The sequence below is a fragment of the Anarhichas minor genome, unplaced genomic scaffold (assembly GCF_050575085.1).
Source record: "Anarhichas minor isolate MPS153535 unplaced genomic scaffold, ASM5057508v1 ptg000055l, whole genome shotgun sequence".
NCBI classification, from domain to species: domain Eukaryota; kingdom Metazoa; phylum Chordata; class Actinopteri; order Perciformes; family Anarhichadidae; genus Anarhichas; species Anarhichas minor.
Window position 1 is genome coordinate 4,208,011 of NW_027466501.1, and position 13,762 is coordinate 4,221,772.

Genomic DNA, 13,762 nt, shown 5'->3' on the forward strand with positions numbered 1-13,762 from the left:
TGCAGGAGACAGGAGTTGCTGGTCTTCCGCTGCCTCCATCGGTTAAGTTTGTCTGTTTGTTTAAAGGGTTCGTTCAGACTCACCAAAGTCACAAAATAACACTAACTAACTAACCAATCGAGGCAGCGGTAGACTAGCAACTCCCGTGTTCTGCGAGGTAAAATTACTATTTTTGTCAATGGAGTCTGGTCAGCAGTACATTGCGTAGTTTCTGTGCTGGTGCTCTGTTTCTTTAAACTGGGGGCGTGCCGACCATTATCTACTGCAGGTAATACACTGACTGTGGATAATACAACCCCAGATCAAAAAAATCGAACTGACTCTTTAAGTTGACGGCAACATTAGTTTGTATAGCAAAGACAACTTCATCACTTTGTGTCTCCTGGTCCTGAGGGGGAAGTCTGGGAGAGACTGAGCTGCTCTTGTCTTTGTCTCTCTCTCTTAGTTGCTTTCTGTCTCTTTGGCAACTTGTCAGAGTGTGTGGTTCAAGGCTACGATGCAGTTACCGTCAACTAACCTTAGTGGGACTCCATGTCCACAATCCGGTCTGAGTCGCTCGTTATCTCCTGTTCACATAGCTTTGGTTGTCAGAGGACGTGCTTATGAGAGAGCCGCTCTCTCAGATAACTGTGTGAGAAAAGAGGGAGACAAGTCTTTTACTGAGTGTAGGGAAAACCAAGCTCTTAAAGAAAGATGCAGCATCCCATGCTTTGGGATTGTTTTCAGCCAGAGAGTGATAAGCACTTCAGGTCAGAGGTCACAGTGCAGGAAGTGTTGGAATTATCTCGAGGCCATTACAGTGCTGACAGCCAAGGACGGGCCACGCGGATGTTGGCCCTCAGGCCTCCCTCACATCCCACTGACACGTTATCTGGCCATCCAAATTGACACCGCAGCATCATGCCAAGGTTTTCTCTGGCCTTACTTGGCATAATTCAAGTGTTTCACATCTAAAAGTTTAACATTTTTCTGGTAATCGCTGTATTTTCCTCACTTAGGATACTCTGCTTGCTGCTGAAGGTTGAGTGAGGACTGTCATGAGGGGAATTATCTGACATAAAAGAGATGGAAATTGGAGTTTGGGAAATTGTTTAGCAACAGAAACTAAGATTAAGCAGTTTGGTTAAATCATTCTCATTGATATTAAATGTTTCTGGAAGCTGTAAAAGGATGTTCCCTTAACAAAAGTAGTTCGGCACTATGGCTGTGTGTTTGGATGTCTAGAAAACTTTTGACGGATTTTAATTTTGGCCTGAACTATGCCTTTAAATCACTACATGTTTCCAACACATTACTCAGTAACTCCTTAAGTTAAACACATTAGGGCTGGGTCTTTTGTTAAAGTCCTGGCTACAACACAAAGAGAATATATTATATTTGAAATTTTACAGACTAACAGGCCATGTCAATAACAAATGCACTCAAACAAATCCGTTTATGACATCATCTTGAATGTAATTCTTGTCTAGTTGGGGGATTTTAAAATCTAATAGTCCCAATGATTTAGTTGTGGGTCCCCTTCAATTCAGTGTCACTAGATTCGTTAACACCTTTAACCCCTCTTGTGACGGTGCTGTTGTGTTTCTTGTAGGTGTTGGTCAGACTTTTGGCCCCTGAGCTGGTTTGGCTCCTCTCACATGGGACATTCCTGTCGAGCAGCCCCTCCCTGGCGGTCCCTTACTGCGCAGACTCGCGGCTCTCCGCTGTCAGGGCAAGGCGTACTGACAGTATGGCGGCGGGGTGCAGCTGGAAGGATGCTACTGTTGCCCGTGATGTGTCTATCGCCGGTAGGACGTAAATGGACAATTGAAGGCAAAAAGAGAAGAGGATTTAGCGAGAAAGGCGTGTCGCCGTGAGCTCCAAAGATGGCCAGGCTCGCCGACTACTATCTAGTGGTCGGTTACGACCTCGACAAGCGAGGTGGGTACTTGAGTTAGCCTGCCCTGCTAGCTTTAGCGGCGTATTATTAGCCGTGGGTAAACAGGAGGCAGGGAGGGAGACGGGGACGGGACGGGCCGCCGCTCACAACTGACCGACAATAGATGCTCCAGCTGGCATTTCGCCTTCAACTTTATGCCGAGGACGCGCAGGCCTCACGGGATTAGTGTACTTAAATGCTAGCCTGTCAGCTGGTGTCCCGCAATTCTGACGGGGAGACACGTTGAATGCAAAACACCATTGCATTGCTTAGCTTCCAGGCACACTTTAGCTGCAGCAAAAGAAACGGTCCTACCCTATTGACAGCAAACTTGGGCTAACTTTATTTGCTAAGAGCTAACGTTAGCCGGGCTAGGGGGGGGGGGGGGGGACTGCTTGGTCGGCTGTGACCTAAAACGGATTTATTCACAGTTTCAGCTGCATCTTCCCCAGTTGTCTGCAAATGTTACGACTGCAACCGTCTCCATTTAAAAGTACAATTTAAAACTTCACACAGACTCTGTTGGACAGCGAGTTGTCAGTGCTGTGGCTGCAGGGTCCTGAGCAGACTGTCCGACCACGAAAATCCTGCTGATTTCCGCTTGGGCTTTATTTCAGGCGTGATGTTTCAATTGGAAATCGATGCTACTCCTCGGCGGAGTTGCTGATTGTTTTCTTTGTCTGTGTTTTGTGTGGATTAACCCAGACGGCTTTGCCCCTCCCTGAGCCCCCTCGGACCGGAGCTCTGTTCCCTTGTGTTGTCGGGACGGGGTTTGGACCGTTATCTGAGGCACCCCCCCAGCCGGGGCCTTGGCCTTGGCCTTGGCCTTGGCCTAGATCTTTCCAGTATAATGGCCCGTTTAATAATGAAATATTCAACCCGCCTATCCAATGCAAGCATGCAGCTTGTAACATGCTCTTTTATATAGAGTGGATTTTTTTTTTGCCTATGATTTATTCAGAAGAGACAAATCGTAACATGACAAGTCCTCTGTGGTTAAAAGCAGGCAGAGAACCGGCTTTTATCTGGGTGATGCTGGAGCAACCTACATCACTTTTCTCATTGCATGAATGCACTAATTGCACCTTGTATTTCTTTTTCAGAGGGGAGGGGGGTTTGAATACAGGATGTTATAACGTGGACACTGCAAACGCTGCAGAAAGTCTCCTTCCTGTTCTACCCTGCGCGCATGCAACGCAGTGCAGAGCGAGCCTGTAAAAAGCATCTGTGAACCAGACATTAAAGCCACATTTGCTTTAATGGAACAAGGCTTCCATGCCTTGTAAAACCAAACACTTAAGGGTGATGATGACTGTTGGCGTTGCCCCACTACTGCCGCCTCACTGTTTACAATAACGTATTACTAAACCATGCTAATGTTTCTAGGTGTAGGCATTGTTTTAAACATCTCCAGTAGCTTGATTGAGATTATTCCCATCATTAGCATTGTTGCTATTACCATTTGATGCACTGGCAGACATTTTTAACCTCCTAAATTCATCCTCTGCAGTTAGATCGTCAGGCTGCTGCACAGTCTTGACTTCTGTGCTCTTCTAGTTTTGCCCTCACACGTTATTGCCAAGCTCCTAAAAGTGATGGAGAATTAAACCAATCAGCGTCTGCTTCAGAGTGACTTGTAGACATCAGAAGTTGGGGTTAAACGTACATTCTGACACCTCCAGATGTCCAATTTTTTGTGCATGTGTACGATATTTTTTGAGGATTTTTGGGGTATTTTATTTTTCCCAGCTGTGGTGCTTAAATTACTGTAAAGAAAACACTATGAATCAAAAGGGAATGCTCCTCGATCATAAGAATACCAGGAATTCCAAAGCACAGTGGAGTTTCCTCATGTGTCTTGAATATTTCATACATCCTGTGTGTGTGTGTGTGCGTGTGTGTGTGTGCGTGCGTGCGTGCGCGCGATTGCTGGTTGTCACTCAGTCAGTGGAATGTTTTGCGAGCGTGGGCACTGACAGGTTTTCAGGGCTGACATCATCGCCTCTCAGAGCTCAGTCACCAACAGAAACCCTGCAGGCGTTTTTCAAATGGGATCGTCCTGCAGGAAGAACTGTTTCTTACCTACTTGATGGAGCTTATGGTCCTTGTTCTCTGTTAAAAGAAAGCGGTGACAGTTTGGCTTGTTTAACAGATGCTAAGATGAAGGCAGAGCCTTGAATCTTCCATTCGCCCTCTACATTTGTCTCTAACGTGTCAAGTTGCTCACATTGTGCTCAACCTAAGTCATTCTATCAGTGGAGCTTTCTTAGAGCCAAGATGGCTGCATGTGGGTCGGGACGAGTCCATAGCTATCGGGGTGTGGTCCCCCTAGCGAGGGTCTCTTAAGCGAGGGTCTCTTAAGGAACTCCCCAGCATGTCGGTGTGTTTTGACAGCGGTTCCTCCGCTGGGCCGAGGACCGAGCGGCAGCCGAATGCATATACCGTCTGAGGCCCAAACAGGAAGCTGTGGAGAGGACCTGAGGGAGACTTATGTTTAGAGCGAGAATCCAGATTGTCTCCGCATGCGCGTCTGTTTAAATAAAAGACAACAGGAAAGGGGTGGCTGTTTGTGTCTGCAAGTGTGTGAGGAGGTCTCATTCAAGACAGTGGAGAGACTAGCTCGCTTGCATTCACGCAAACACACACGCGCGCACACAGATGGTAAACATTCAGGTTCTGTTTGTAGCTCCCTCTGTGTGCCTCTGCCGGAGAGCATCGGCCCTTGCAGTGGCGGCCCCGAAACCAAACAGTTGTTTTCAGGCCGGAGTGACAGCTCTGAAACCCAGCCTCTTCTGCATACACAATCACACACACGCGCACACACACAGCTTGCAGAGGCCAGCCAGGACACAAAGAGGTGCACCCAGGGCGGACCGATCGTCCATTGTTGTGTTTACAAATCTGAGGTTTTTCTCTGTTACTGCAGTGTTGTCATGACTCATGGTTATAGAATTGTGGCGTTGCTAACAATGTGTTAGGTTTAAGGTGCTTTGATGCCATACTAAATAAAACAGAAGCCCCCATGCAATGAGCTGCAACTCTGGACAGTTATGTTGCTGTGTTTGTGCTGTCCGTTGGTTGTCATCTCTGTAAGCAGAATAGTTTCGTATTGCACGTCTGGCACCAGTTTTATCACCAGATTTGTCAGTTCGGGTTGATGAAAGGATGCCAGAGTTGTGATACCTTTAACCCCATCCGAAATGCCCACGAAGCCCCTGCTATGATTATGTACAGTGCATCCGGAAAGTATTCACAGCGCTTCACTTTTTCCACATTTTGTTATGTTACAGCCATATTCCAAAATGGATTCAATTCATTTTTTTCCTCAAAATTCTACACACAATACCTCATAATGATAACGTAACGTTTTGCAAATTTACTAAAAATAAAAAACGAAAGAATCATACGTACATAAGTATTCACAGCCTTTGCCATGCCACTCAAACTTGAGCTCAGGTGCATCCTGTTTCCACTGATCATCCTTGAGATGTTTCTACAACTTGATTGGAGTCCACCTGTGGTAGATTCAATTGAATGGACATGATTTGGAAAGGCACACACCTGTCTATATCAGGTCCCACAGTTGACAGTGCATGTCAGAGCACAAACCAAGCCATGAAGTCCAAGGAATTATCTGTAGACCTCCGACACAGGATTGTATCGAGGCACAGATCTGGGGAAGGGTACAGAAAAATGTCTGCAGCATTGAAGGTCTCAATGAGCCCAGTAGCCTCAATCATCCATAAATGGAAGAAGTTTGGAACCACCAGGACTCTTCCTAGAGTTGGCCGCCCGGCCAAACTGAGCGATCGGGGGAGAAGGGCCTTAGTCAGGGAGGTGACCAAGAACCCGATGGTCACTCTGAAAGAGCTCCAGGGTTGCTCTGTGAAGAGAGGAGAACCTTCCAGAAGGACAACCATCTCTGCAGCATTCCACCAATCAGGCCTGTATGGTAGAGTGGCCAGATGGAAGCCACTCCTCAGTAAAAGGCACATGACAGCCCGCCTGGAGTTTGCAAAAAGGCACCTGAAGGACTCTCAGACCATGAGAAACAAAATTCTATGGTCTGATGAAACAAAGATTGAACTCTTTGGCCTGAATACCAAGCGTCATGTCTGGAGGAAACCAGACACCGCTCATCACCTGGCCAATACCATCCCTACAGTGAAGCATGGTGGTGGCAGCATCATGCTGTGGGGATGTTCTTCAGTGGCAGGAACTGGGGGACTAGTCAGGATTGAGGGAAAGATGAATGCAGCAATGTACAGAGACATCCTTGGTGAAAACCTGCTCCACAGCGCTCTGGACCTCAGACTGGGGCGACGGTTCATCTTCCAACAGGACAACGACCTTAAGCACACAGCCAAGATAACAAAGGAGTGGCTTCGGGACTACTCTGTGAATGTCCTTGAGTGGCCCAGCCAGAGCCCACACTTGAAGCCGATTGAACATCTCTGGAGAGATCTGAAAATGGCTGTGCACCGACGCTCCCCATCCAACCTGATAGATCCTGAGAGGTCCTGCAAAGAAGAATGGGAGAAACGGCCCAAAAATAGTTGTGTCAAGCTTGTAGCATCATACTCAAAAAGACTTGAGGCTGTAATTGCTGCCAAAGGTGCTTCAACAAAGGCTGTGAATACTTATGTACGCGTTATATTTTCGGTCTTTATTCTTAATCGATTTGCAAACATTTTAAACAAACCTTTTTCACTTTGTCATTATGGGGTATTGTGTGTAGAATTTAGAGGAAAAAAATTAATTTAATCCTTTTTGGAATAAGGCTGTAACATAAAATGTGGAAAAAGTGAAGCGCTGTGAATACTTTCCGGATGCACTGTATTTATAGAAAAATCACATATATTAGGGCACTGGTATTGAATCGGTTCTCGGTATCGAGAAGGAAAAAAGGTATCGAAACATGTCTTCTGACAGTGAGGTTTTCAGCTTTAGGGTCGGGTGTCCAACGTCATTTCTTAAAACTTTATTACATGTTCATAATTCATACTTGTATGACGTATTCTTTGATTTAAATAGTACTTTTGCTAAATTTAGACCATTCTATCGAGGCAAAGCTTTTGTGTGGCTGCTTGTGTGTAGATTAAAAAAACTTGAGCTTGTAGAAACACATATTCCTCAAAGTATTGTTTTGGTATCTGAACGGTCACTTCTGTATTAAATCGGCTCTATTGAAACATTTCAAATGACGACCAGCCCTAGCTGTCACGGAGCCAGATTTCAGCTTGTGTATGTTGTCCAGCTACATTAGTATACAACTTTCAACAGGAGATTGTACTGTACCGTTTATACTGTGGTATGACATCAGAGACAATCCAGTCGGGTGATTTTATCCATAACAGTTCCTAAATTTATTTAGATATAACTTGAAGATGATTTTATCCTTAACACCGTCTCCTAAGATACACACATGTGGCGATTAAGGTTTTTGTTTTTCCTTTTAAGATACTTGGTAATCATCAGTTGAGAATGAAGGGATAGAGAATGACATGCTCTATGTAACAACAAATCACACGCTGATTCATGGTTGGTGCCTTAAACCCAGAGGCCGCCAAGGTGTCCTGGGTCAGCATGCATCTGGCAAAACTACAGAACATCCATTATAAGTTTGATTCCCACTGTTGCTGTGGTATTGAAGTATCGCTTTCCGTTATCGTGACAGAGCCGTGACTAATTCATGTCGCACTCGCATGTGCATTCAGTGGAGTGTGAATGCACGCAAAGGCCTGCATGAGGGGAAATAGAAACCTCTCAGATCGAAAGCAAGAAGAAGCGAGCAAGCGGAGGAAAGAGAGGAGTGTGTGTGATGCTGCCAGCAGTGCCGGCCTGCGGGCAGCCACTTCCTCCATCGCTCCAGAGCGGGGCTGCAGCCTTTCAGGCCCTCCAGAAATAGCCCTCACAATCTGCCTTTCATAGGGGGACAGAGCGACGCTGGGTGTGTGTGTGTGTGTGGGGGGGCTCTTCTCCCGTCGGCCATTCAGATGGCGGCCTGGATGTTTGTGACTGTGTGTGTTTGCTGCGTTACCACGGCAACGTTTACCCCCCCCCCGCGTGCTGGGCGGTTGTGTTTAGTGCTTGTCTCATACTGACCAGTTCACCATGTTGCTAATATTGTCGAGGGGAAGGTAGCAGTGGCAATTACTTTGTGCTGATATGCAGTGGCTTTTAATTTGTGCCCTTTTCTACATTTAGACCACCACAGGACACCAAAACTCCTCACTGTCTGGCCCCAGATTGAGGAAGTTATTTATTGTAAGCAGCTCATAAAGGCAGGTATACATATCACCGTTATTATGGCAGAAAACTAAATGGTGATTATTATGCCATTCAAAGAACATCATGCTGTAGTTGGGGAATACCTTCAACATATCGCTGTTGTGATGTTGCCCGTGTGTGTGGCTGTATTTCAGCAGTCTGTCTGCTGAATACTTGTTATTCATGAGGGAGACGGTGGCCCCAGGGCCCCAATGCTGCCCTCATTGTGTGTGTGTGTGTGTGTGTGTGTGTGTGCGCGTGTGCGTGTGTGTGTGTGTACTCAAATTGTAATCCAAGTCTGTGGGACAAAATTTTGTGTGTGTGTCGCTAAGTTAATGTGATCCGCGCCCTTCAGGGGGGTGGGCTTGGTCTTTTGCCCTAGATTGAGAGAGATGCACAAAGTAGGGAGTGTGCACATTTAAAGATGTATTGCTACATAGCTTATGAATCCACCTAATAGACACATTTTCAACACATTGGCATTTGGGGTGAAAACATCTTAACATGGTGTTAGTTGTGTGTGTGTGTGCGGGATGCCCTGTTCCTTGGTGCTTTGATGGTTTCCCCGGTATTCAGAGAATGTCTCTGTCCCCTCTCAGGACAAAGGCTGAGTCAGTGTTGCTCACAGTCAGCCTGTTGGTGCTCAAGGGAGCAATCGCTCAAATCCCTGAGGGGTGATTCCAGCGTGTCCGGAGCACTTTTGATGTGAAGATAGGGGGCCGTTAGGATTGGTAGAGTTGGCTGTGTGGCTCCGGCAACCACATCGCTGTAACACCCTTGTTTGTGTGATGCTATAGGCTGTGTACGCCTGGGATAAAAACTTGCAAGTGCAATATGATTGCCCTCTTGCTTATCTTAAATAGAGATAATATTGTTAGATGTGTGTTTAACATAAGCGCATTTCCTAAATTTACTTGAAAGCCGTGTTTTTTTCTTTTCATATGTGCGACCTAACTCAAAATCTTGATGATAGATCTTCATGTTGACACAACTGTTCCAACAGCCTCTGTGAGGCAACGCAGTCTCTCAGCATTTATCCGTATGCCTTCTGGAGAAAATGAAGCGCATTCCTGGGGTTTACTTTCCTTATTCTAGGACAAGTTGCCATCCGGTTGATATAAGAAATGGAGACTTTCCAGATTTTAAACAATACTTTGTGAGCACACAAAAAAATATACAGCTCCCACGAAAAAGGACAACATACAGGTGTTGAATAAAAACGGTATTGGGTATTAGCACGTTTTAAAAAAACAACGTTGTCCTTATCTAAACATATGGAGTGAACCACACAACATACTAGATGGTTTCTTCCAAGGCTGCATTCTAAGTTAAAAAAAGAAGGAATTCTGCCTCCCACCACTGCGCTCGCTCTAACCTTATGTGTACAATGTGACTGGTTTGAAAATGTAGATTAGAGGACTGTTATGGGTTCAGACCTGGTCCGGTATCACTGTACTGTATTCCGCCCCTGAAAGAGGTCTGACCTGTTTAAAGGTTATTCAGATTATTGTCTCCTGGTTCCTATGACAGGGAGGAAGATATGACCAGAATATGACATCACGCTGTTAGTAGATCTCTGCTTGGTTGTATAACTTTGAACCCATCGTTGCATAAATCTGATGGCACTTTTACATGTCGGCCTCATGTCTGAATCAGTTTTACTGTAGGTCAATGTCAGGACTACAATCTGCCTTTTTAAGAGCACAGTAATACATTTGTATCATTATCATGAGTGTCATGTCTACAAAACTGCAGTTTACCACTGAATTAAAAGTCCGAAGCGTTGTCTCTTGAAAAGTTATTGTTATATGTCGTGTAAGACGTTGTGCAGGCGCATTGTGCAGCATGAGTGAATGAAGCCCGTGTTGCCAGGATATTGCCAGCAACCACAGAGAGCACACCAAACATTTCCGCCACGATTAGCTATGATATGCAGGTTTTTTTAAAGGTGGAAAATGACGTAGACTCCTCTTCCATCGACAGTGTGCCCCCCCCGTTTTTCCTGGTGTTTTGTGTTCGACGTCATGGAGGCACCGGCCGACAACGGAAGCACTGAAGATGTTATGGTGGTTTACTCTTTTATTTTTACATCTGTTACTTATTCAGTCTGTCTTTCAATCACTAAACCAGAGTTGGAGATTTTTTGGAACAGTGAAAAGACTGATAAAGTTGTGTTTTGTTTCAGCCTGGTAACGAATGACTGTTGTCTGACTGGAGTCTGGTGGCTTTGAGGAGAGCATATGAATTCTGTTTTCTACATTTAATGAATTATAATAATTGTCCAAATCCCTGTTGATTTTACTTATTATATCTTCATTTCAATGCACTTTACATAAATAAGCGCGTCCACCTGGGTGTCATGTTTTTGTGAACTACCCGTGAGTATTGCAGAGTCATTTGTCCAGGGAATGAATGCAGATTGTAACAGCCCCTCACTTAAGACTAAAGCCAGACGTTAGCGGGTGTCAGTGGGAGTTCTTAGTCCAGAGGGAAGGGGCTATATTGTGCTTTTAGGGGTTCATTTTATGTGCCACATTTGCCTCCTTCAGTGTTGAGAAGATATTTTAAGAATGAGGAAAAAAAAATTCAAATCAGTCTGATGATTGAGCTCAAAGCTAGCGGTCTGCCTCCATTGTTTCATCGACACTTGGTCTGGTTCCTGTTTGCTAATGAAACAAGTCCGTTTCTTGGCTATTGGTTGCCTGGGTAACAGTCATTTCCGGGTCCGTGTGCGTGGGTGCTGCGGTAGGAGAAAGAGCTCTGTGGTTAATTTGCAGCAGAAAAGAAATGTGGCGCTAGAATATAGTAGAAGTGATAAAGGGGGGAAAGAAGAGTGTTGGGTTGAAATGATTAGAGGGATGCAACGTATTGCTGAGGGGAGACAAAGGTCTGGGCGGCGGAAGGTGTGATTGAGTGCTCAGCCATCGCATTTCCTGTCGCAGTATTCTGGGGTCGCACGCAGAAGTCTTGTTTTGCATCGTGGTCTTGAGGAGCCGCTTGTAATAAGACCATATTTCCTGTACGTCATTGTGTATCTGGAGTCAATTCCCAGGTTTATTAAGACAACCATATCCTCTGGTTAACTGTGTCCCCCCCCCCCACCCGTTCTTGCCTTTTTATGCAATGCTCACAATTGCTGGGCATGTGTTTCAATGACGGTGTTACTCTGACCATTGAATGAAGTATTCTTCACATCCTGAAGCTGCTTGTGCACAGTGATTTATTTCATTTACCAAACACATTCTTTTCTTGAGTCCCTCCTCATCCCCCTCATCCCCTCGACCACTTAAAGCTGCGTTAGAGCCTGACTGAACTTGATCCGTGTCAGCATCATGTCAGCATGCGGGGCATGAGCCTTCCTCATCATGTGGTTGTCATCCACAGATGAGTCCTACGTACTGCCCCTGATTAGTGCCGCTCTCGTCTTGTCACTCTTGGATGTCACACTAGACTTCATGTCATATTTTGGCCACTGGGAAACTCTTTGCGTGCCGGCAAACATGCATACCTTGCATAAAAGGACTTGCAATGATCTGCAATATGTTCCTGACCTCTTCTTCCACAACAGCCTCTTGCCTGTAACACTGCTGTACACAAAACCATAGTGTTAAAACCCCACCACATTTAAGGCTAGTGTTGAACTACTGCAGCCGGCGAGCTCACTGCTGAAGTGCTATGCAAGCAGGAACATGCTAGTGCTAGTCTGCCACAATCTATTTCCTCTGCTGTTTAGTCTACATCCTCCTTCATGTTACTCAATCATAAGCTACTAAGGGAGAAAAAAGCTCTCCGAGCTAACTGTCAGTTAGCACCAGACCTTTTTCAACTAGTGCAGTGGCAGTTTGGAGCGTGGGCGACTGCTTGGATCATGGCCCATTGACTCGAGGGAAGAATAAGAGTTCAGTTGGATGGTTAACATATCCACCCTCTAGCAGTAAAAAGTGAACTGAAGTCAATGAGCCGCGGCCGTTAAAAGGCCCGCTGTAGACGACATGCTCCACTCGGTCCACAGAGTCCTGAAGCACGGTGTCTGAACGGCACACCGCGCGTCCTCGGGTCTCCAGCGATACACCCGCAAAACTGGGAAGAAGATCGGTTAAACGGTTCTTCAGATACGTGACATACACACACACACACACACATAGAGAGATTCCTTGCTTTATAGTTCGATTCAAACTAGTGTACTGATGTGCTGTTTAGGACCAGGATATGAATGACTAAACAAGCGGAGGTCTGTTTGTGTTCAGCCCAACAGTCTTAAACAGCTCCTTTGCTTGTCTGTCTGTGCATATACTGTATGTCTGTTTCCTGTCTGTTTTTACCTGCCCCAAACCAAATCGCCTCCATGGATTAATAAAGTTGCATTGAATTGAATCGGAAGTTGAATCCTGGATGCACTTTAGTCCGAAACACTGGCCAGAGAGACTGGAAAGTAGATGGCCTGAGTTCTGTGTGCTTTGGCAGGTTTTCCCCACTCTGTTGAGTCCGTTTGGTGGCTCAGACTCAAGCAGAGCACATTAGCACACAGCCACCTGTGGTGAAGTGAGAAGAAATAAAAGTCATGTTATTAATCATCAGTCTGTGACAACTTGGTTTGAGATGGACCTGAAGCAACCGGCTACGTAGAATTTAAATACGCTTTGTCCCTCTCTGAGGCCGTTTCCACTCCTGGAAAGCCTCTCGTTTTTGTTGCATTAGTTTTGCAGGAAGGATGTGAGTTTGCTGAAGAGCTTTTGCACGAATAAAATGTCCCACATTGTCTCCAGGGCGACTTTCCAGATGGAGCAGGGGCTTTTTTTTTCACCCTCTATTTGGCTCCTGAATGGCAATGTCGCTCAGTTTTTTTTTTTTTGTTTTTTTTAACAGGCTGGCTCATCTATTTATGCAGGATCATCATCTTTGCTGCCGTCTGACACCAAATTCAGACAGGTGTGACTTATTGATGTGACGGTCCGCGTGTTGCCTCGTACCCCAGGAGGGGCCTCAGTCTGCGGTGCTGCTTTTAATCAGAGAGTGACTCACACCCCATCGTGTGTGTGTGTGTGTGTGTGTACGGTAAGAAAACTGGGCGGGCAGCAGAGAGCCCTGTCAGAGGGTGTGGTTGTAGAGGCTGGATATAATGATGTCATAGTTTAGTACGTTTTCACCCAGAGATGTGATCTTGCTGCTGTTGTGATAAATACTGCAGCCATGGCCGCTCACCTCCTGCACACTGATCTCCACTTAACAATGAAGTTATGCTGCTGCAAGTTGTTCATGGGATTCATTTTTGCTGTGGAAGTGATTTATTTCTGAAAGCTTTCCTCATAAATAAAGGTCACAGAGCTTGTGAGTAAAACCTAAGTAGGAAAAGTGTCATGGCAGTAAGACATTGCATCAGTGAGATATTGTCTCATTAAGTGAACGTCCTCTTCCTGAAGCTGATGCAGGAGCAGGCCCCAATCGCTGAGGGTCGATGCCGTGTAGGAGTTTTGGTCCGGCTGCTCTTTGTGGATGGAGTCGGTGGAAGACTTGTGTATTCTGTTGGATGGTGAGCTTTAAGGTGGGAGTGGAGATTTGTGGTGTTTTTCATCT

The 13,762-nt window shown here is 45.7% G+C and overlaps 1 protein-coding gene across 8 annotated transcripts in view; it reads left to right on the plus strand.

The window, feature by feature from the left end:
• sbf1 (SET binding factor 1) overlaps positions 1-13,762 on the plus strand; it is a 76,690-nt gene that overhangs the window by 10,916 nt on the left and 52,012 nt on the right. For 7 of the 8 annotated variants that reach the window (XM_076076050.1, XM_076076057.1, XM_076076056.1 and 4 more), the window contains one exon: positions 1,592-1,920. The exons of the other annotated variant lie outside the window; for it this stretch is intronic. In XM_076076050.1, the coding sequence (XP_075932165.1) occupies positions 1,866-1,920 (55 nt within the window). In that variant the 5' untranslated portion in view covers positions 1,592-1,865. The remainder of the gene's footprint in view (positions 1-1,591; positions 1,921-13,762) is intronic. 8 annotated transcript variants of the gene reach the window in all.